The sequence below is a fragment of the Engystomops pustulosus genome, chromosome 7, assembly GCF_040894005.1.
Source record: "Engystomops pustulosus chromosome 7, aEngPut4.maternal, whole genome shotgun sequence".
Taxonomy (NCBI): Eukaryota; Metazoa; Chordata; class Amphibia; order Anura; family Leptodactylidae; genus Engystomops; species Engystomops pustulosus.
In genome coordinates, this window is record NC_092417.1 from 182286591 (window position 1) to 182312621 (window position 26031).

Below are 26031 nucleotides of genomic sequence, written 5' to 3' on the forward strand. Positions count from 1 at the left end.
TACCGGTTGTACATATATTATTATATACAGGAGATCCCCAGGTTATACCGGCTGTACATATATCATTATATACAGGAGATCCCCAGGTTATACCGGCTGTACATATATCATTATATACAGGAGATCCCCAGGTTATACCGGCTGTACATATATCATTATATACAGGAGATCCCCAGGTTATAGCGGCTGTACATATATCATTATATACAGGAGATCCCCAGGTTATACCGGCTGTACATATATCATTATATACAGGAGATCCCCAGGTTATACCAGCTATACATATATCATTATATACAGGAGATCCCCAGGTTATACCGGTTGTACATATATTATTATATACAGGAGATCCCCAGGTTATACCGGCTGTACATATATCATTATATACAGGAGATCCCCAGGTTATACCGGCTGTACATATATCATTATATACAGGAGATCCCCAGGTTATAGCGGCTGTACATATATCATTATATACAGGAGATCCCCAGGTTATACCGGTTGTACATATTATTATATACAGGAGATCCCCAGGTTATACCGGCTGTACATATATCATTATATACAGGAGATCCCCAGGTTATACCGGCTGTACATATATCATTATATACAGGGGATCCCCAGGTTATACCGGCTGTACATATATCATTATATACAGGAGATCCCCAGGTTATACCGGCTGTACATATATCACTATATACAGGAGATCCCCAGGTTATACCGGCTGTACATATATCATTATATACAGGGGATCCCCAGGTTATACCGGCTGTACATATATCATTATATACAGGGGATCCCCAGGTTATACCGGCTGTACATATATCATTATATACAGGAGATCCCCAGGTTATACCCGCTGTACATATATCATTATATACAGGAGATCCCCAGGTTATACCGGCTGTACATATATTATTATATACAGGAGATCCCCAGGTTATACCGGCTGTACATATATCACTATATACAGGAGATCCCCAGGTTATACCGGCTGTACATATATCATTATATACAGGAGATCCCCAGGTTATACCGGCTGTACATATATCATTATATACAGGAGATCCCCAGGTTATACCGGCTGTACATATATCATTATATACAGGAGATCCCCAGGTTATACCGGCTGTACATATATCATTATATACAGGAGATCCCCAGGTTATACCGGCTGTACATATATCACTATATACAGGATATCCCCAGGTTATACCGGCTGTACATATATCACTATATACAGGAGATCCCCAGGTTATACCGGCTGTACATATATCATTATATACAGGAGATCCCCAGGTTATACCGGCTGTACATATATTATTATATACAGGAGATCCCCAGGTTATACCGGCTGTACATATATCATTATATACAGGAGATCCCCAGGTTATACCGGCTGTACATATATCATTATATACAGGAGATCCCCAGGTTATACCGGCTGTACATATATCATTATATACAGGAGATCCCCAGGTTATACCGGCTGTACATATATCATTATATACAGGAGATCCCCAGGTTATACCGGCTGTACATATATCATTATATACAGGAGACCCCCAGGTTATACCGGCTGTACATATATCATTATATACAGGAGATCCCCAGGTTATACCGGCTGTACATATATCATTATATACAGGAGATCCCCAGGTTATACCGGCTGTACATATATCATTATATACAGGAGATCCCCAGGTTATACCGGCTGTACATATATCATTATATACAGGAGATCCCCAGGTTATACCGGCTGTACATATATCATTATATACAGGAGATCCCCAGGTTATACCGGTTGTACATATTATTATATACAGGAGATCCCCAGGTTATACCGGCTGTACATATATCATTATATACAGGAGATCCCCAGGTTATACCGGCTGTACATATATCATTATATACAGGAGATCCCCAGGTTATACCGGCTGTACATATATCATTATATACAGGAGATCCCCAGGTTATACCGGCTGTACATATATCACTATATACAGGAGATCCCCAGGATATACCGGCTGTACATATATCATTATATACAGGAGATCCCCAGGTTATACCGGCTGTACATATATCATTATATACAGGAGATCCCCAGGTTATACCGGCTGTACATATATCACTATATACAGGAGATCCCCAGGTTATACCGGCTGTACATATATCATTATATACAGGAGATCCCCAGGTTATACCGGCTGTACATATATCATTATATACAGGAGATCCCCAGGTTAAACCGGCTGTACATATATCATTATATACAGGAGATCCCCAGGTTATACCAGCTGTACATATATCATTATATACAGGAGATCCCCAGGTTATACCGGCTGTACATATATCATTATATACAGGAGATCCCCAGGTTATACCGGCTGTACATATATCACTATATACAGGAGATCCCCAGGTTATACCGGCTGTACATATATCATTATATACAGGGGATCCCCAGGTTATACCGGCTGTACATATATCATTATATACAGGAGATCCCCAGGTTATACCGGCTGTACATATATCATTATATACAGGAGACCCCCAGGTTATACCAGCTGTACATATATCATTATATACAGGAGATCCCCAGGTTATACCGGCTGTACATATATCACTATATACAGGAGGCCCCCAGGTTATACCAGCTGTACATATATCATTATATACAGGGGATCCCCAGGTTATACCGGCTGTACATATATAATTATATACAGGAGATCCCCAGGTTATACCGGCTGTACATATATCATTATATACAGGAGATCCCCAGGTTATACCGGCTGTACATATATCATTATATACAGGAGATCCCCAGGTTATACCGGCTGTACATATATCACTATATACAGGAGGCCCCCAGGTTATACCAGCTGTACATATATCATTATATACAGGGGATCCCCAGGTTATACCGGCTGTACATATATAATTATATACAGGAGATCCCCAGGTTATACCGGCTGTACATATATCATTATATACAGGGGATCCCCAGATTATACCCGCTGTACATATATCATTATATACAGGAGATCCCCAGGTTATACCGGCTGTACATATATCATTATATACAGGAGATCCCCAGGTTATACCGGCTGTACATATATAATTATATACAGGAGATCCCCAGGTTATACCGGCTGTACATATATCATTATATACAGGAGATCCCCAGGTTATACCGGCTGTACATATATCATTATATACAGGAGATGCCCAGGTTATACCGGCTGTACATATATCATTATATACAGGAGATCCCCAGGTTATACTGGCTGTACATATATCATTATATACAGGAGACCCCCAGGTTATACCGGCTGTACATATATCATTATATACAGGAGATCCCCAGGTTATACCGGCTGTACATATATCATTATATACAGGAGATCCCCAGGTTATACCGGCTGTACATATATCATTATATACAGGAGATCCCCAGGTTATACCGGCTGTACATATATCATTATATACAGGAGATCCCCAGGTTATACCGGCTGTACATATATCATTATATACAGGAGATCCCCAGGTTATACCGGCTGTACATATATCATTATATACAGGAGATCCCCAGGTTATACCGGCTGTACATATATCACTATATACAGGAGGCCCCCAGGTTATACCAGCTGTACATATATCATTATATACAGGGGATCCCCAGGTTATACCGGCTGTACATATATAATTATATACAGGAGATCCCCAGGTTATACCGGCTGTACATATATCATTATATACAGGGGATCCCCAGATTATACCCGCTGTACATATATCATTATATACAGGAGATCCCCAGGTTATACCGGCTGTACATATATCATTATATACAGGAGATCCCCAGGTTATACCGGCTGTACATATATAATTATATACAGGAGATCCCCAGGTTATACCGGCTGTACATATATCATTATATACAGGGGATCCCCATACACACACATACATTCCCCTATCACTGCTTCTTTGCCGGTTTTCTGGGCATTGCTGGATAACAGGATTTCTCCTGAATGACGGATGTGATGACAGAGCTGCCCGGCGTCACATAAGATAAGTGTATATTCTCTTCCTCCTCCTGAGGTCGTAAACCTCTGTGTACATGTCAGGGGTGAGATATACATAACAATATATCACAAGTCATATATCCCCAGTGACAACCTCATATGTGCCTGTAATAAAGTGCTGGGCCACGGGGGAATGTAAAGCAACCGGGGCCCAGAGTCTCCCCAAGTATAGAAGATTACTAACAATCCACAACAAAATCCTCAATGAGGCCCCTCCCCTCAGACTACGACTACATTTCTTCTATTACTTGAGGCTTGAGTTCTTTTAGTTTATATTCTGCTGTTATATTCGCTTTGTGCCCCTTGACCCCCTCCTGTGCTTGTGGCAACCAATTGGAACTGAGCTGCAGTGTAAAGCAATGTGGACTTCAGTCTATTTCAGGTTCCCATGTACAATGCAGTGAAGGCGGAGCTACTGATTATATCTGTGCACTGATGGACACAACAGAAACAAACTGCATATAGGAGGAGCTTCAACATAGCTTGGTCATTATGGAACAAAACAGAAATATTGGACCTACTGAAAGGACAGAGCAGTAATCTGCAGCTCATATGGAAAAAGGGGTGGAGTCCAGACTAGTACAGGCTAGAACAGGTAATGCATTGTCAGCTCAGGAGGATACTACGTACTGCATATACAACCACCACTAGAGGGAGCTTAGGTGATTACTAAATACTGTATATACAGCCACCACTAGGGCGAGCTCAGGTGATTACTACATACTGTATATACAGCCACCACTAGAGGGAGCTTAGGTGATTATTAAATACTGTATATACAGCCACCACTAGGGCGAGCTCAGGTGATTACTACATACTGTATATACAGCCACCACTAGGGGGAGCTCAGGTGATTACTACATACTATATATACAGCCACCACTAGGGGGAGCTCAGGAGATTACTACATACTGTATATACAGCCACCACTAGGAGGAGCTCAGGAGCTTACTACATACTGTATATACAGCCACCACTAGGAGGAGCTCAGGTGATTACTATATACTGTATATACAGCCACCACTAGGAGGAGCTCGGGAGATTACTAAATACCGTAAATACAGCCACCACTAGGGGGAGCTCAGGATATTACTATATACTGTATATACAGCCACCACTAGGAGGAGCTCGGGAGATTACTACATACTGTAAATACAGCCACCACTAGGGGGAGCTCAGGATATTACTACATACTGTATATACAGCCACCACTAGGGGGTGCGCAGGAGATTACTACATACTGAATATACGGCCACCACTAGGAGGAGCTCAGGAGATTACTACATACTGTATATACAGCCACCGCTAGGAGGAGCTCAGGAGATTACTACATACTGTATATACAGCCACCACTAGGGGGAGCTCAGGAGATTACTACATACTGTATATACAGCCACCACTAGGGGGAGCTCAGGAGATTACTACATACTGTATATACAGCCACCACTAGGAGGAGCTCAGGAGATTACTACATACTGTATATACAGCCACCACTAGGAGGAGCTCAGGAGATTACTACATACTGTATATATAGCCACCACTAGGAGGAGCTCGGGAGATTACTACATACTGTATATACAGCCACCACTAGGGGGAGCACAGGAGATTACTACATACTGTAAATACAGCCACCACTAGGGGGAATTCAGGAGATTACTACATACTGCATATACAGCCACCACTAGGGCGAGCTCAGGTGATTACTACGTACTGTATATACAGCCACCACTAGGAGGAGCTCAGGGGATTACTACATACTGTATATACAGCCACCACTAGGGAGAGCTCAGGAGATTACTACATACTGTATATACAGCCACCACTAGGGGGAGCTCAGGATATTATTACATGCTGTATATACAGCCACCACTAGGAGGAGCTCAGGAGATTACTACATACTGAATATAAAGTCACCACTAGGAGGAGCTCAGGAGATTACTACATACTGTATATACAGCCACCACTAGGGAGAGCTCAGGAGATTACTACATACTGTATATACAGCCACCACTAGGAGGAGCTCAGGAGATTACTGCATACTGTATATACAGCCACCACTAGGAGGTGCTCAAGAGATTACTACATACTGTATATACAGCCACCACTAGGAGGAGCTCAGGAGATTACTACATACTGTATATACAGCCACCACTAGGAGGAGCTCAGGAGATTACTACATACTGTATATACAGCCACCACAAGGAGGAGCTCAGGAGATTACTACATACTGTATATACACCACCACTAGGAGGAGCTCAGGAGATTACTACATACTGTATATACAGCCACCACTAGGAGGAGCTCAGGAGATTACTACATACTGTATATACAGCCACCACTAGGAGGAGCTCAGGAGATTACTACATACTGTATATACACCACCACAAGGAGGGGCTCAGGAGATTACTACATACTGTATATACACCACCACTAGGAGGAGCTCAGGAGATTACTACATACTGTATATACAACCACCACTAGGAGGAGCTCAGGAGATTACTACATACTGTATATACAACCACCACTAGGAGGAGCTCAGGAGATTACTACATACTGTATATACAACCACCACTAGGGGGAGCTCAGGAGATTACCACATACTGTATATACACCACCACTAGGAGGAGCTCAGGAGATTACTACATACTGTATATACAGCCACCACTAGGGGGAGCTCAGGTGATTACTATATACTGTATATACAGCCACCACTAGGAGGAGCTCAGGTGATTACTATATACTGTATATACACCACCACTAGGAGGAGCTCAGGAGATTACTACATACAGTATATACAGACACCACTAGAAGGAGCTCAGGTGATTACTATATACTGTATATACAGACACCACTAGGGGGAGCTAAGGAGATTACTCTATACTGTATATACAGACACCACTAGGGGGAGCTCAGGAGATTACTACATACAGTATATACAGACACCACTAGAAGGAGCTCAGGTGATTACTATATACTGTATATACAGCCACCACTAGGAGGAGCTCAGGAGATTACTACATACTGTATATACAGACACCACTAGGGGGAGCTCAGGAGATTACTATATACTGTATATACAGCCACCACTAGGAGGAGCTCAGGTGATTACTATATACTGTATATACAGCCACCACTAGGAGGAGCTCAGGTGATTACTATATACTGTATAGACAGCCACCACTATTTGCATACATGCTTTATATACACAGCACCGGCCCTACAGGAAGGACAAAGTATAAATCTGAGGCTCATATGGAGCAGGGGGCGGAGTCCAGACTACAGGGGCTCCAGCAGACAATGCACTTACACTGCACTGATGACCACACAGAGCACGGACCCCTGACAATAGGACTGGTTGTCTCACAAACCCCCTACCATCCAGTATGAGCCCAAACCATGGACTTCCTGCAGATACCTGGACACCCACGTAACAGGGGAGGACTGAGGGGATGTAGAAACCGGGGTCATAAAATCACGAAGATTTCATAAAACATTGACAGAGGGAACATAAAACTTTATAGAGTCATAAAAACACACAGATCATAAATATAAACGCAGAGAAATAGCGGAAACCGCGGGAGAAGCGGGGAGGAGCCCGCAGGAGCCCACAGAAGCCCGAGGACAGGGACCGCTCCACACAGGGACTAACAATTATGTAGATTTTTAATAAAGTTTTATATTTTTTCCCCACATCCCGTCACTGGTCTTCCCTGGCGAGGAGGGGGTTAACTGATTATAAGTTCAGCTGATACATTTGTTGCAATATTGTTATCTGGGGACAAAGGAGAAAACCCAAACCATGTGGAGAGGGGGATTACTACATGGACACTAGGGGGCGCCGTGCGTCACTTACCTCTTCCGGGACGATGGTGAGCGGGTACTTGTCATCTGACAGGAAGTTGAATATAGTCCAAACCTTGAAGGCGCTGTCCTCGCTGATGCACAGAGGACTCCTCACCAGGTATTTCTTAGCGCAGAGAGTCCAACACATCTTATAGAACTCCACCTTGTCAAACTCTCCATGTACCTAAAAGATAAAATACAGTATATACAGGCAGGTGACTAAAAACTATATATATAGTAAAAAAAAAAAAAGAATGTATATACAGCCACCACTAGGAGGAGCTCAGGAGATTACTACATACTGTATATACAGCCACCACTAGGAGGAGCTCAGGAGATTACTACATGCTGTATATACAGCCACCACTAGGAGGAGCTCAGGAGAATACTACATACTGTATATACAGCCACCACTAGGAGGAGCTCAGGAGATTACTATATACTGTATATACACCACCACTAGGAGGAGCTCAGGAGATTACTGCATACTGTATATACAGCCACCACTAGGAGGAGCTCAGGGGATTACTACATACTGTATATACAGCCACCACTAGGAGGAGCTCAGGAGATTACTATATACTGTATATACACCACCACTAGGAGGAGCTCAGGAGATTACTACATACTGTATATACAGCCACCTCTAGGAGGAGCTCAGGAGATTACTATATACTGTATATACACCACCACTAGAGGGAGCTCAGGAGATTATACATACTGTATATACAGCCACCACTAGGAGGAGCTCAGGAGATTACTACATGCTGTATATACAGCCACCACTAGGAGGAGCTCAGGAGAATACTACATACTGTATATACAGCCACCACTAGGAGGAGCTCAGGAGATTACTATATACCGTATATACACCACCACTAGGAGGAGCTCAGGAGATTACTGCATACTGTATATACAGCCACCACTAGGAGGAGCTCAGGGGATTACTACATACTGTATATACAGCCACCACTAGGAGGAGCTCAGGAGATTACTATATACTGTATATACACCACCACTAGGAGGAGCTCAGGAGATTACTACATACTGTATATACAGCCACCACTAGGAGGAGCTCAGGAGATTTCTACATACTGTATATACACCACCACTAGGAGGAGCTCAGGAGATTTCTACATACTGTATATACAGCCACCACTAGGAGGAGCTCAGGAGATTTCTACATACTGTATCTACGGCCACCACTAGGGGGAGCTCAGGATATTTCTACATACTGTATATACACACAGCACTAGGAGGAGCTCAGGATATTTCTACATACTGTATATACACCACCACTAGGGGGAGCTCAGGAGATTTCTACATACTGTATATACACCACCACTAGAGGGAGCTCAGGAGATTTCTACATACGGTATATAAAGCCACCACTATGAGGAGATCAGGAGATTACTACATAATGTATATACAGATACCACTATGAGGAGATCAGGAGATTACTACGTACTGTATATACAACCACCACTAGTGGGATCTCAGGAGATTACTACATACTGTATATACACCACCACTAGGAGGAGCTCTGGAGATAACTATATACTGTATATACAGCCACCACGAGGAGGTGCTCAGGAGATTACTACATACTTTATATACACAACCACTAGGAGGAGCTCAGGAGATTACTACATACTGTATATACACCACCACTAGGAGGAGCTCAGGAGATTACTACATACTGTAAATACAGCCACCACTAGGAGGATCTCAGGAGATTACTACATACTGTATATACACCTACACTAGGGGGAGCTCAGGAGATTACTATATACTGTATATACAGCCACCACTAGGAGGAGCTCAGGAGATTACTACATACAGTATATACACCTACACTAGGAGGAGCTCAGGAGATTACTACATACTGTATATACAGCCACCACTAGGAGGAGCTCAGGAGATTACTACATACTGTATATACAGCCACCACTAGGAGGAGCTCAGGATATTATTACATACTGTATATATACCACCACTAGGAGGAGCTCAGGAGATTACTACATACTATATATACAGCCACCACTTGGGGGAGCTCAGGAGATTACTACATACTGTATATACAGCCACCACTAGGAGGAGCTCAGGAGATTACTACATACTGTATATACAGCCACCACTTGGGGGAGCTCAGGAGATTACTACATACTGTATATACAGCCACCACTAGGGGGAGCTCAGGAGATTACTACATACTGTATATACAGCCACCACCAGGAGGAGCTCAGGAGATTACTACATACTGTATATACAGCCACCACTAGGAGGAGCTCAGGAGATTACTACATACTATATATACAGCCACCACTTGGGGGAGCTAAGGAGATTACTACATACTGTATATACAGCCACCACTAGGGGGAGCTCAGGAGATTACTACATACTGTATATACAGCCACCACCAGGAGGAGCTCAGGAGATTACTACATACTGTATATACAGCCACCACTAGGAGGAGCTCAGGAGATTACTACATACTGTATATACAGCCACCACCAGGAGGAGCTCAGGAGATTACTACATACTGTATATACAGCCACCACTAGGGGGAGCTCAGGAGATTACTATATACTGTATATACAGCCACCACTAGGGGGAGCTCAGGAGATTACTACATACTGTATATACAGCCACCACTAGGAGGAGCTCAGGAGACTACTACATACTGTATATACAGCCACCACTAGGAGGAGCTCAGGAGATTACTACATACTGTATATACACCACCACTAGGGGGAGCTCAGGAGATTACTACATACTGTATATACAGCCACCACTAGGAGGAGCTCAGGAGATTACTACATACTGTATATACACCACCACTAGGGGGAGCTCAGGAGATTACTACATACTGTATATACAGCCACCACTAGGAGGAGCTCAGGAAATTACTACATACTGTATATACACCACCACTTGGGGGAGCTCAGGAGATTACTACATACTGTATATACAGCCACCACTAGGGGGAGCTCAGGAGATTACTACATACTGTATATACAGCCACCACCAGGAGGAGCTCAGGAGATTACTACATACTGTATATACAGCCACCACTAGGAGGAGCTCAGGAGATTACTACATACTATATATACAGCCACCACTTGGGGGAGCTCAGGAGATTACTACATACTGTATATACAGCCACCACTAGGGGGAGCTCAGGAGATTACTACATACTGTATATACAGCCACCACCAGGAGGAGCTCAGGAGATTACTACATACTGTATATACAGCCACCACTAGGAGGAGCTCAGGAGATTACTACATACTGTATATACAGCCACCACCAGGAGGAGCTCAGGAGATTACTACATACTGTATATACAGCCACCACTAGGGGGAGCTCAGGAGATTACTATATACTGTATATACAGCCACCACTAGGGGGAGCTCAGGAGATTACTACATACTGTATATACAGCCACCACTAGGAGGAGCTCAGGAGACTACTACATACTGTATATACACCACCACTAGGGGGAGCTCAGGAGATTACTACATACTGTATATACAGCCACCACTAGGAGGAGCTACGAAGAGTAAAAACATCATTTCCTATTTACAGCTGAGGGCAGGAAATGTTAAGGGTTAAGCATGTGGTGCGCAGGATGTGACATTGGCCCTTTGTGATGACTATGAGGGGCTCATTATTCGCCCCTGGGAGACACTTGCTATAAGATGAGGTTGTGTATCTGGGCTGGGATCCAGGGGGTCCAGAGCCGCCCCCCGGCCCCCCGGGCACAATGAGCCTCCTGTTCACTTCCTTTTCTACAAGATCAATAATTCATTTGCATCTGTGAAAAACGAGAACTTTCTACAAAATCTTGGCCTCCTATAAAAGAAGGGTCGGGGCATGTGAGGAGCATCTCGGAGCGTTGTCGTGGTAATCTGTGACTACAGCCACCGGGAGAATGGAAAGAGGGGGAGACCGCCACCAAAATATCCGAAAAAATGAAAAACCAAAACATCCTACTCCGTTCACATCCAAAGCTGCAAAAGCAGAGCATTATGGGAGCTCAGATGGAGTCTACAATCAAGAGACATTGCTACTCCATACACATCCAAAGCTTTCTACCCATAACAGGACCACAATGCATTGTGGGAACACTGAGTTGTGTGACACCAAATACTATTCCTTAAAAAGTAACAGATTTGTGTGCAGCTTTGGATGTGACTAGAGTAGAAAGGATGGTGCAACCGATTCTGACAATTAAATTTATGTCAAATGTAACATTTTTGAAAACTGTCGATTCGATTTCTTCTACGGTTACAACCAAAACATCATCCGGCCGTTCACACCTGAGCAGTGCATTATGGGACTGAAGACATAACAAACTCCTTGGGGAAAGAGTCTCGGAATAAAGAGGTTGATAGTGAAGGATCCGAGTCTGTGACCTCCGGGAAGAGATGAGACAAGACAACACAGCGATAACAACCAGCGCAGAGCAGATAATGTGCAGAGCTGCAGTGTAAAGCGCAGAGCAGATAATGTGCAGAGCTGCAGTGTAAAGCGCAGAGCAGATAATGTGCAGAGCTGCAGTGTAAAGCGCAGAGCAGATAATGTGCAGAGCTGCAGTGTAAAGCGCAGAGCAGATAATGTGCAGAGCTGCAGTGTAAAGCGCAGAGCAGATAATGTGCAGAGCTGTAGTGTAAAGCGCAGAGCAGATAATGTGCAGAGCTGCAGTGTACAGCACAGAGCAGATAATGTGCAGAGCTGCAGTGTACAGCGCAGAGCAGATAATGTGCAGAGCTGCAGTGTAAAGCGCAGAGCAGATAATGTGCAGAGCTGCAGTGTAAAGCGCAGAGCAGATAATGTGCAGAGCTGCAGTGTAAAGCGCAGAGCAGATAATGTGCAGAGCTGCAGTGTAAAGCGCAGAGCAGATAATGTGCAGAGCTGCAGTGTAAAGCGCAGAGCAGATAATGTGCAGAGCTGCAGTGTAAAGCGCAGAGCAGATAATGTGCAGAGCTGCAGTGTAAAGCGCAGAGCAGATAATGTGCAGAGCTGTAGTGTAAAGCGCAGAGCAGATAATGTGCAGAGCTGCAGTGTAAAGCGCAGAGCAGATAATGTGCAGAGATGCAGTGTACAGCGCAGAGCAGATAATGTGCAGAGCTGCAGTGTAAAGCGCAGAGCAGATAATGTGCAGAGCTGCAGTGTACAGCGCAGAGCAGATAATGTGCAGAGCTGCAGTGTAAAGCGCAGAGCAGATAATGTGCAGAGCTGCAGTGTAAAGCGCAGAGCAGATAATGTGCAGAGCTGTAGTGTAAAGCGCAGAGCAGATAATGTGCAGAGCTGCAGTGTAAAGCGCAGAGCAGATAATGTGCAGAGCTGTAGTGTAAAGCGCAGAGCAGATAATGTGCAGAGCTGCAGTGTAAAGCGCAGAGCAGATAATGTGCAGAGATGCAGTGTACAGCGCAGAGCAGATAATGTGCAGAGCTGCAGTGTACAGCACAGAGCAGATAATGTGCAGAGCTGCAGTGTAAAGCGCAGAGCAGATAATGTGCAGAGCTGTAGTGTAAAGCGCAGAGCAGATAATGTGCAGAGATGCAGTGTAAAGCGCAGAGCAGATAATGTGCAGAGATGCAGTGTACAGCGCAGAGCAGATAATGTGCAGAGCTGCAGTGTAAAGCGCAGAGCAGATAATGTGCAGAGCTGCAGTGTAAAGCGCAGAGCAGATAATGTGCAGAGCTGCAGTGTAAAGCGCAGAGCAGATAATGTGCAGAGCTGCAGTGTAAAGCGCAGAGCAGATAATGTGCAGAGCTGCAGTGTAAAGCGCAGAGCAGATAATGTGCAGAGATGCAGTGTACAGCGCAGAGCAGATAATGTGCAGAGCTGCAGTGTAAAGCGCAGAGCAGATAATGTGCAGAGCTGCAGTGTAAAGCGCAGAGCAGATAATGTGCAGAGCTGCAGTGTAAAGCGCAGAGCAGATAATGTGCAGAGCTGCAGTGTAAAGCGCAGAGCAGATAATGTGCAGAGCTGTAGTGTAAAGCGCAGAGCAGATAATGTGCAGAGCTGCAGTGTAAAGCGCAGAGCAGATAATGTGCAGAGCTGCAGTGTAAAGCGCAGAGCAGATAATGTGCAGAGCTGCAGTGTAAAGCGCAGAGCAGATAATGTGCAGAGCTGCAGTGTACAGCACAGAGCAGATAATGTCCAGAGATGCAGTGTACAGCACAGAGCAGATAATGTGCAGAGCTGCAGTGTAAAGCGCAGAGCAGATAATGTGCAGAGCTGTAGTGTAAAGCGCAGAGCAGATAATGTGCAAAGCTGCAGTGTACAGCGCAGAGCAGATAATGTGCAGAGCTGCAGTGTACAGCACAGAGCAGATAATGTGCAGAGATGCAGTGTACAGCACAGAGCAGATAATGTGCAGAGATGCAGTGTACAGCGCAGAGCAGATAATGTGCAGAGATGCAGTGTACAGCACAGAGCAGATAATGTGCAGAGATGCAGTGTAAAGCGCAGAGCAGATAATGTGCAGAGCTGCAGTGTACAACACAGAGCAGATAATGTGCAGAGCTGCAGTGTACAGCGCAGAGCAGATAATGTGCAGAGCTGCAGTGTAAAGCGCAGAGCAGATAATGTGCAGAGCTGCAGTGTAAAGCGCAGAGCAGATAATGTGCAGAGCTGCAGTGTAAAGCGCAGAGCAGATAATGTGCAGAGCTGCAGTGTAAAGCGCAGAGCAGATAATGTGCAGAGCTGCAGTGTACAGCGCAGAGCAGATAATGTGCAGAGCTGCAGTGTAAAGCGCAGAGCAGATAATGTGCAGAGCTGCAGTGTAAAGCGCAGAGCAGATAATGTGCAGAGCTGCAGTGTACAACACAGAGCAGATAATGTGCAGAGATGCAGTGTACAGCGCAGAGCAGATAATGTGCAGAGCTGCAGTGTAAAGCGCAGAGCAGATAATGTGCAGAGCTGCAGTGTAAAGCGCAGAGCAGATAATGTGCAGAGCTGCAGTGTAAAGCGCAGAGCAGATAATGTGCAGAGCTGCAGTGTAAAGCGCAGAGCAGATAATGTGCAGAGCTGCAGTGTAAAGCGCAGAGCAGATAATGTGCAGAGCTGCAGTGTAAAGCGCAGAGCAGATAATGTGCAGAGCTGCAGTGTAAAGCGCAGAGCAGATAATGTGCAGAGCTGTAGTGTAAAGCGCAGAGCAGATAATGTGCAGAGCTGCAGTGTAAAGCGCAGAGCAGATAATGTGCAGAGCTGTAGTGTAAAGCGCAGAGCAGATAATGTGCAGAGCTGCAGTGTAAAGCGCAGAGCAGATAATGTGCAGAGCTGCAGTGTAAAGCACAGTAACACCATAAGAGCTGCTCTAGAATCCATACAGGTTGTCACCCAATTTCAACAAAATCCTGCCCCCGGAGGAAGTTTATGTCATGACACCCTAATACTCATTCCCCCCGGGATCACTGGGTGTAACGCAGCACCCAGGAATCTGCAGTCCGAACGGGTCACATTATGAAGTGTTCTGTGAATTGTTGGTATTTTCTGCTCGGCTGCAGAGAACACTCAGAGGTAAGTGACCCGGGGACTGTACAAACATCTCCTGCACTGCGCTCGTTTCATGTACTCAGCTCCCTGCACTTCACATGTTATATAACAACAGAACCAAAAGTCACATTCCAGGAAATCCACGGAGCAGGAAAGTAATCGGTGACGGTGACGCATTAGTTACTGAGATTTTGGAGGTTCTGCAGGAGAGGACTTTTGGAGGTCCTTTAGATTGCTGGAGCCTCTGATGGTTCCCACATATGCAGGGTGGGAGGTCCTATCTCTCACATCACGTTGTTCTGTCTGTTCCATTGGTCGATTGGTGAGGGGAGAGTAATGTGACAGTCGTCTACAGGAGAGGACTTTTGGAGGTCCTTTATATTGCTGGAGCCTCTGATGGTTCCTCCATATATGGGTGGCTAGGGGGGAGGTCCTATCTCTCACATGACGTTGTTCGGTCTGTTCCATTGGTCGCTTGCTGTTCATGTGACTTTGGAGACAGTAATGAGACAGTCTCTGCAGGATGTGTAACTTCCCTTCCATCGTGTAGTAATCCTGACATCACTGAGCGCTTTTATAGAATTCTGAATGAGTTACACAAAGATGACGGGACGCGGCTCCGGAGGCTCCTGTACAGTGCAGCGCGATAATAGTTAAAGGGCAGGTGCCAGCTTAAAGGCGCTCTCCACTATCTATAACACTTCCCATATGTCCCATGACTACAAGTGATAAGAAGTAGTGACCTTACCTTATCCAGGATGAACTTGTCCAGATACGGCATGTACCCCTGGTTAGATACCGGACCCTCATCATCATCTCTGAAATGTTCCTCCAGAGCCACCGGATCATGCGGAACGTTCAGCAACGTACAGAGATTGTGCGAGAGAACCTGAGGACCAGACCACAGAGATTACACACTGATCATACCCCAGAGCTGCACTCACTATTCTGCTGCTGGTGCAGTCACTGTGTACATACATGACATTACTTATCCTGTACTGATCCTGAGTTACATCCTGTATTATACCCCAGAGCTGCACTCACTATTCTGCTGCTGGTGCAGTCACTGTGTACATACATGGCATTACTTATCCTGAACTGATCCTGAGTTACATCCTGTATTATACTCCAGAGCTGCACTCACTATTCTGCTGCTGGTGCAGTCACTGTGTACATACATGACATTACTTATCCTGTACTGATCCTGAGTTACATCCTGTATTATACTCCAGAGCTGCACTCACTATTCTGCTGCTGGTGCAGTCACTGTGTACATACATAACATTACTTATCCTGTACTGATCCTGAGTTACATCCTGTATTATACCCCAGAGCTGCACTCACTATTCTGCTGCTGGTGCAGTCACTGTGTACATACATGACATTACTTATCCTGTACTGATCCTGAGTTACATCCTGTATTATACTCCAGAGCTGCACTCACTATCTGCTGCTGGTGCAGTCACTGTGTACATACATGACCTTACTTATCCTGTACTGATCCTGAGTTACATCCTGTATTATACTCCAGAGCTGCACTCACTATTCTGCTGCTGGTGCAGTCACTGTGTACATACATGACATTACTTATCCTGTACTGATCCTGAGTTACATCCTGTATTATACCCCAGAGCTGCACTCACTATTCTGCTGCTGGTGCAGTCACTGTGAACATACATGACATTACTTATCCTGTACTGATCCTGAGTTACATCCTGTATTATACCCCAGAGCTGCACTCACTATTCTGCTGCTAGTGCAGTCACTGTGTACATACATGACATTACTTATCCTGTACTGATCCCGAGTTACATCCTGTATTACACTCCAGAGCTGCACTCACTATTCTGCTGCTGGTGCAGTCACTGTGTACATACATGACATTACTTATCCTGAACTGATCCTGAGTTACATCCTGTATTATACTCCAGAGCTGCACTCACTATTCTGCTGCTGGTGCAGTCACTGTGCACATACATGACATTACTTATCCTGTACTGATCCTGAGTTACATCCTGTATTATACCCCAGAGCTGCACTCACTATTCTGCTGCTGGTGCAGTCACTGTGTACATACATGACATTACTTATCCTGTACTGATCCTGTGTTACATCCTGTAGATCTTTTATTTTATATAAAAGTAAAAAACATAACACAAACCAAACATAATATACAATATATACAAAATATATACAATATCTTACCTGCTGGTCCAGCCCCATTCACACCTAGCAAAAATAATAACTTACAATACACCAAAATGAATAAACACCAAATACCACAACCCCCACCCAACCGATTATTACATCCTAAACCAAACCAATAACAAAACACAAGCCACACCCACAAATAAACATAAATGACCATAAATATACATAAACCCACCCCGCACCCTCTAATAACAAACCACCCCACACCCATTTATTATTATTATTTTTTTTTTTTTTTTTTTTTTTTTTTAAATATATATAATAACAAACACAGAATACACATAACACTACACTAAACTAAATCCCTCACCCGCACCCTCCCCTTCCCCCCAGACACTGGTCTAACGTCCAAAGTTTGCGTTAAGTAGTCCAGACCAGTGCCCAGGTCAGTTCATAAGTCCCACCACCATCACCCCCCTCCCAACCTAACGCTATGTCCCAAACCCCACTATATACAATATATACAATATATATACAGTAATTACAACATAACATAAAGAAAACACAATACAAATAAAGTCTAAACAACATCAATCCAAACCACATAAAGCCCAGGTTCGGCCCCTGCAAGCCCAACATCACTACATGCCCAGATACAAAACAAAAATCTACTGTGCAGCATCAGCCCAACACCAGGAGAGGAGATGACAGACTAAGGGACACTAAAGGAGAACCCCCTCCAAAGGAGAGAGGCCCTCCCCGTGCCCAGCCTCTCATACTCCAGAGAGCGCACCTTCACCAGGTCACCCAGAATGTTCCTAACCACCTCATCCACCGGGAGGATTTTACGCTGCGTCGAAACTAAGCACCGTGCATTCCACGTGTGGTACCTGACCACTAGACTGACTAGGAATAACGTGCATCGGTCCCGGCCACCCAGGCCTCTGAGTGCTCCATAGGCCCACTCCGCATAGGAGAGACCGGCCAACCCGGGCCAATGGATGGAAGCGCCCACCCGGTTGTACACCTCTGTGTTAAAGGGGCACTGAAGCAGGAAGTGGTCCATGCTCTCCAGCAGGCCACCGCACTCCTCCCGGGGACAACCCCTTTCCTCAGAGCTCCTACACTTCAGATTGTCCCTCACACACAGCTTTCCATGGAAGCAGCGCCAAGTCAAGTCCCAAAACTTCAAGGGGATCCTGATGGAATTCAATAAACTCAAACCCACCCCCAGATCCCGACTTGGGCAATCCCTGAGGGCCAGGGGCTTCTGGAAATGGGTCAACAGAACCCTTTTGTCAAGGATTTTCCTCGACATGGTCCTGATCTCCCACATTCCCAGACCCCACCGGCGAATCACCTTCAGAACCGGGGTAGCGTAAGCCGGAAGATGCCCATGCGGTGTGCGGAGATCCTTCACTCGCCCTCCTGTCTCCCATTCCTGGAAGAAAGGCCGAAACCATCCCCTGCAGGAGTATACCCACGGAGGAGCCCTCTCTTTCCAGAGGTTTGCTACATTGATCTTAAGAAAGGTATTCACTAGGAACACCACAGGGTTGACCATACACAACCCTCCTTGTCTCCTCGTGCGGTAAGTAACCTCCCTCTTGATAAGGTTCAGCCTATTCCCCCATAACAGCTGGAAGAACAGACTGTACACCCGAGTCCAGAGGGGTTCTGGCAACATGCACACACTGCCCAGATAAATCAGTAACGGGAGCAGGTAAGTTTTGATCAGATTAACCCTTTCTCTGAGGGTCAAAGACCAACCCTTCCACTGGTCCACCTTCTGAGCGGCGATCTTAAGCCTGCCGTCCCAGTTTTGCATGGGGTAATCCCCCTGGCCGAATTCGATGCCGAGAACTTTGGCAGAGTCCTGGGGCCCTGGAAGAGTGTCCGGGAGATCAAAGCCTGGATCCCCCTCTCCCAGCCAGAGACTCTCACACTTATCCCGGTTGATCTTGGACCCAGAAACCTCTGAGTAGCGGTCAACCTCTGACATCACCCATTGCGCCTCCCCTCCCGAGGACACGAAAACGGTGACATCATCGGCATACGCTACCACCCTTAGAGTGGCTTCCGGTGCTGCCCGATCCATCCCGACTCCCACCAACGGCCCACGATCAACCCTCCTAAGGAATGGGTCAATCGCGAACACGTATAAAAGTGGGCTCAGAGGACAACCCTGGCGAACACCAGACCCGACCTCAAAAGAGCGGCCAATCCAACCGTTCACAAGCGGGAAACTCTCTGCCCCTGCGTACAAAACTTTCAGCCAATTGACAAACTCCCCAGGCAGGCCATACCTCAGAAGGACAGACCAGAGGTACTCGTGGTTAACCCGATCAAACGCTTTTGCCTGATCCAAGGACAGCAAGTACCCCTTCCAGTTACCAGCCCGGCCCTGCTCCACTGCCTCCCGGACACAAAGCACAGCACTAAATGTACTGCGGCCTGGAACAGAGCAGTGCTGGGTCCCCGAAAGGAGCCGGGGCGCAAACTGCACCAGCCGATTAAACAGCACCTTTGCCAAAACCTTTCTGTCCGTATTGAGAAGCGCTATGGGACGCCAGTTCTCAATACGAGATCGGTCCTTACCTTTTGACAGGATGATCAGGGCAGACCTCCTCATTGACTTCGGCAGAGCGCCCGAGGAAAGACACTCATTGAATACCTCAGTCAAGAGGGGAACCAAGGCGTCCTTAAAGGTCTTATAAAACTCAGATGTTAAGCCATCCGGACCTGGCGATTTCTTGAGGGCGAGCCCTTCAATCGCCCGGCTGACTTCCTCTTCACTGATCATCTCTGTCAAAACATCAAGAGAGGGGTCTACTCCTGGCTCAGGGACAGTTTCAGCCAGGAAATCCGACATCACATCCCGATCTAGATCCTTCCTGCCCAAGAGGTGCGAGTAGAAGGATCTGACGATCTCCAGAATCCCTGATCTGGACCTTTTCAGGGATCCCGTACTGTCAACCAGTCCCGTGACAACTTTACCATTCACTGACATCTTGCAGTTTCTGTAAGGGTCGGGCGAGCGGTATTTCCCGTAATCCCTCTCAAAAACCAAAGATGCGTGTCTATCGTACTGACACCTCTTCAGCAAGGATTTCACTCTGGAGATGTCCTCACGACTACCCCCAGTCGAGACGAGATGCTCGAGTTTCCTCCTCAGGCCCTGATACAGGCGGTACCTGTCCAGGCTCCTGAGGCTCGAGAGCTGGCGGAAGAATCTCGCCACCCTTTTCTTGAGCATCTCCCACCACTCTGACTTACCGCTACAAAGGCCCAGCAATGGTACCTGGCTCTGAAGAAAGTCCTCAAAGGATTGTCTGATCTCCGCTTCCTCCAGGAGAGACGAATTGAGCTTCCAGTAGCCTCTTCCCATCCGGGGGGTCTCTGTAACATTCAGAGAAAACAAAATTAAACAGTGGTCGGAGAACTCCACCTCAACAACGGACACTGCTGAAGAAATGGCTTCCTCCTTTAAATAAAACCTGTCTATTCTAGACCTGCAGCTACCCCTATAATAGGTGAACCCCGCGTGGCCTGGGGTGTGCCGGATGTGGACATCCACCAGGCGAGCCTCACTAGCTATGCTATTAAGAGCGACGCTATCATAAGTCAGCTTGTCTCTGGAACCTCCCCTATCCTGGGACCTCGTGACAGCATTGAAGTCCCCTCCAAAGACCACCTGCCGACTTGTAAAAAGGTAGGGCTTGATCCTCATAAAGAGACACTTCCTGTCCCACTTGGACTGGGGACCATAGATATTAATTAGGCGAAGTTCTTGTCCCTTCATGAGGACATCCAGGATCAGGCACCTCCCCATTTCTAACTCAATAACTCGTCTGCATTCTACCGGTGCGGTAAAAAGGACCGCCACTCCGCTATACGGCTCGGCCGCAAGAGACCAATAGGAAGGCCCGTGTCTCCATTCCCTCTTAGCTCTAAACACGGCCGCCAAATCTGGCAGCCTGGTCTCCTGCAAAAATAAAATGTCGGCTTCAACACGGCCAAGAAAATCAAAGGCCGCAAATCTAGCCGCATCAGACTTAATGCTGGCGACATTAATGGACGCCAGCGTCAACGGAGTGGGTGCCGCCATCATGAGTGATTGAGTTAGACGGCTTTCTTTTTACCCATCTTACCACCACCCTCGGGAAATGAACACCCCCTTTTTAGACATATTGTGGTGTCCATCTCCCGCACCTCTGATGCTTCAGGGGCAGATCCAGGACCTGCCCCCTCATCCTCGTCTCCAGACTCTGGGCCAGTCTCCCCTCCTGAGGACCCTGACTCCCCAGGGAGAGACTCGGCACCCCCTGCAGGCTCCGCCACCTCTGGCCCTTCACCCTCAGCCCCTCCATCGGCAGGAGAGGCTCCATCCAGGGCCAGGAATCGATTTGAAAGTTCGACCAGCGGGGGGTCGGTTGCACCTTCCTTGGGTACCTTAGTCAGGGAGGGAGAAGATCTTACACCTCCCTTCTTTTTACCCTTTTTCTTCTTTTTGGCGCCACGCTTACGCTTTTCCTCTAGCCACGCCCTATTATCCTCGTCCATACTCTCATAATGGGAGGAGTCTGAGGACGTGGCACCTTCCTCTCTCTCGATCCTCCTGACCTCCTCATCCAGTACATCATCCCCTGGGGCCTCAGCGACAGGTGTGGTCTCCAGGACAGCGCCAGAGGTTGTCCCAGCAGCCCGAGACTCCCCCCGCTCTCTCTCCTGTTGACGCTTCTCTAGACGCCTTAGCTGGGCAGGCGTCTTTTTCCTGTCTTTCTTCCCTGGCCCCTCCACTCCTCCGCCTCTGCTAGTCCCCTCCCCAGCAGATTCAGCCTCATGGCTTTCATCCGCTGAGGCTGAGCCCGCATTAGCGAAGGAAAGAGGACAACGACTGTACGGGTGACCGAGATCACCACACAGGTTACACCTAATCTGCCCTGTACAGGATGCAGCGAGATGGCCGACACCCCCACACAACGCACACTTCTGCACGGTGCAGTTTGCGCTGAAATGTGTGGGGTCACCGCACCTGTGACACAGCTTAGGCTGCCCCCGGTAGAAGATCAGGATCCGATCCCTCCCCAAGAAGGCTGATGAAGGGATGTGGGCGACTGAGTTACCTGAACGCCTCAACTTTACCATGAAGGTCCAGGCCCCTGACCAGATACCAAACTCGTCTCGATTTTTCTCGGGTACTCCCAGTACCTCTCCATAACGATTCATCCAGGTCATGATGTCAAAGCAAGATAGTGATTCGTTACGGGTAAGAACAGTCACTTTCTTGAGTTCGCTCTGGCGGGACACTGCTTGCACAGCAAAGTCCCGCCACTCGGGCTCGTTGTATCTCAGCTCATAGTTGGACCAGAAGAGCTCAAGCCCCTCCGGCCGAACAAAGCTGACATCAAACTCACATGTACCATAGGGATGGATCAAGGCAAAGATGTCAGCCGCCTTGAAGTCCATCTTCAGCAGCAGCTCAACTACCCGTGCCCGAGGGGGACACACATCACTGCCACGCCACCGAAGACGGACCACATTCCTACGGTTAGCACCCGGCCCGGTTGTCGGGAGCGACCATGGTGTCTCCCTGCCTCTTTGCTCTCGGAAGGCAGACAGGCCGTGCCTCTCTATCCAAAACGACAAATCAACCTCCTGCCCCGCTACATTGATCGTCCTTTCTCCCTTCTGTAAGGCCTGCAGGAGGCGCCGTTGCAAAAAGCCGTCCCCAGAGCCCAGAGACGAGGATGATGGACCCCTACTTCCCCCAGCAGCGACACTGGCATAGCTCTTAACGGGGGCCGCCACTGGGGGAGCAACCGGACCAACCCCTGCACCCACCACATTAACACTACCCACCTGCATGTTACACTCAGCCGCGCCACTCACACCCCCAGTCACTCCATCACCCACCCCCAAAGCTGGAAAAGATTCTCCACCACTCACACCCCCAGTGACTCCATCACTCACCCCCATAACTGGTAACGGTTCTCCACCACTCACACCATTCACATTATCCACCACATTACTGACTCCACTCACACTGGCTGGACCAGCAACAACATCAGGGGACATGACCACCTCCGCATCTTCAGGCACAAGGGACGGGGATCCCCCCGCAGAGCATCGCCCAGAGGGGACCACAACTCTTGTCACACCTGTGCCCTCCGCATCATCGGTAGCAGATGTTATTTTACTTCTCCTAGGGCTTGGTAACATTCGCCGCTGTTCTTTAGCCGGTGTGAGGCGCCGCTGATCTCCAATTTCCGTAGAATTCACATTATCCCCAACACCAACACAGAATAACACTTTTTGTCTGGGAGGTCCGGAGCCCTCAGCCTCAGCGACCCCTCCACACTGCCGCCGCCCCATAACCAAGTGATCAGCGGCAACAGCATGAAGAGGCGCCGAGGCACCGGAAGCTGCCACCAGTGCCGGGCTATCCCCCCCTCCCAGCGGGGGACGCACCACAGCACTGGATTTTGATGTTATCGCCACTGCCGAGCCGCCCTGACTGTCCGGCCTTGCAGCCGATGCCTCCCCTGCTCCCCCACTGTTACCACAAACAGAGACGGAGCCCATCGCCACATCAGATGTCACACCTGTAATCTCCCTGCACCTTTGCACCGGGTCCACTGCAGAACTCGGGGGGGTTTGGGTAGCAGGGCTTGCACAGTGAGCTGACCCTGCGCTTTGCCCGGGGGGGTGTACAGGGAGGGGGGTAAAGATGAAACGTACCTCTTCTTGCTGCTTTGGCCTGGTCTTCTTACTCTTCCTCCGGCTGCTCCCCCCAGCGGCTTCCTCTGGGAGTTCATCACCAAACGAAAAGTTCTGCATGCGCACTGGGGACTCAAGCAGCCGGATCTCCGCCATGAGCGCCCCTCCCTGGCTGCCGGTGTCACTGTCCTCCCCCGAGCGAGGTGTTACTGCTGGCTGTCCTGCAGGGGGCCCACTGCACGAGGCCTGCTGATCTTCCTGCAGGCCGCCAGGTGGGAACTGCTGCTCGTTATCATCATCATCATCCTCCTCCTCCACCTGGCTTGCAGGCTGCAACCCCTTCAGCCTTTGCTCTCTGGTATCAGCCATTTCTGAAAATCTCTCATCATTTAAAAGTTTTTCTTTAAATGGACCGCTGTTATTACAAATAAAGTTCTTTCTCTTCATCAGCTTATCAATGTCAGCTTTAAGTTTGTTAATTTCACAATAAATTTCTGTTTTCCGTTTTTTTTGCGCTGTGTTCGCCCTGGCGCGGGCACATCGCAGCTCCTCCCGGAGCCTCCTGATGGTCTTTGTCGCCTCTTCGTACTCACAGAGGTGGCTCTGGACCCAGGAGGCATAGGTGGACAAAGACTCCCGGGGCCCCTGCACCGCCCAGCCTCCCCCCGCATGGTCAGCCTTACCTCTGTGAGCACTCCGCTTCATGGCTCCAGCCCCGGAAGGACCGCTCTCACCCGCACCCACATCCAGGTTCTTAGGGTGTTGCTTCACATTAGACTCAGGGGGGGTGGGAGTCACACTGCTGCGACTCCTGGTGGACCGTCTCACCCCTGAGTCCTCCATCGCGCTGGCCGGTTGCTGTCCTCTCCTGCCTCCCGCCGGCCTAGACCGGGAAGCAGGAGCCTGGGAGTCGGCTCCCTCGCTCATCCCCAGGAACCCAACTCCCTCCCTGGGAGAGGAGAGAGCAGGCCCTGGGTAGGTAGATGGATCCTCCAGGAGCTCAGGAGCACAAGCACAGAGCAGCTTCACACACAGCCACACCCTCCTCTAACGAGGTAACCGCCTCCAGAGCTGCTCTCACTATTCTGCTGCTGGTGCAGTCACTGTGTACATACATGACATTACTTATCCTGTACTGATCCTGAGTTACATCCTGTATTATACTCTAGAGCAGCACTCACTATTCTGCTGCTGGAGCAGTCACTGTGTACATACATGCCATTACTTATCCTGTACTGATCCTGAGTTACATCCTGTATTATACTCCAGAGCTGCACTCACTATTCTGCTGCTGGTGCAGTCACTGTGTACATACATGACATTACTTATCCTGTACTGATCCTGTGTTACATCCTGTATTATACTCCAGAGCTGCACTCACTATTCTGCTGCTGGTGCAGTCACTGTGCACATACATGACATTACTTATCCTGTACTGATCCTGAGTTACATCCTGTATTATACCCCAGAGCTGCACTCACTATTCTGCTGCTGGTGCAGTCACTGTGTACATACATGACATTACTTATCCTGTACTGATCCTGAGTTACATCCTGTATTATACTCCAGAGCTGCACTCACTATTCTGCTGCTGGTGCAGTCACTGTGCACATACATGACATTACTTATCCTGTACTGATCCTGAGTTACATCCTGTATTATACCCCAGAGCTGCACTCACTATTCTGCTGCTGGTGCAGTCACTGTGTACATACATGACATTACT

At 47.5% G+C, this 26031-nt stretch overlaps 1 protein-coding gene across 1 annotated transcript in view; it reads right to left on the reverse strand.

The window, feature by feature from the left end:
- Nucleotides 1-26031, reverse strand: part of SWAP70 (switching B cell complex subunit SWAP70) — an 82135-nt gene that overhangs the window by 15759 nt on the left and 40345 nt on the right. Inside the window, exons 2-3 of the mRNA XM_072119131.1 lie at nt 16183-16323; nt 7936-8109 (exon numbers count right to left, since the gene is read on the reverse strand). Coding sequence (XP_071975232.1) covers nt 7936-8109; nt 16183-16323 — 315 coding nt within the window. The remainder of the gene's footprint in view (nt 1-7935; nt 8110-16182; nt 16324-26031) is intronic.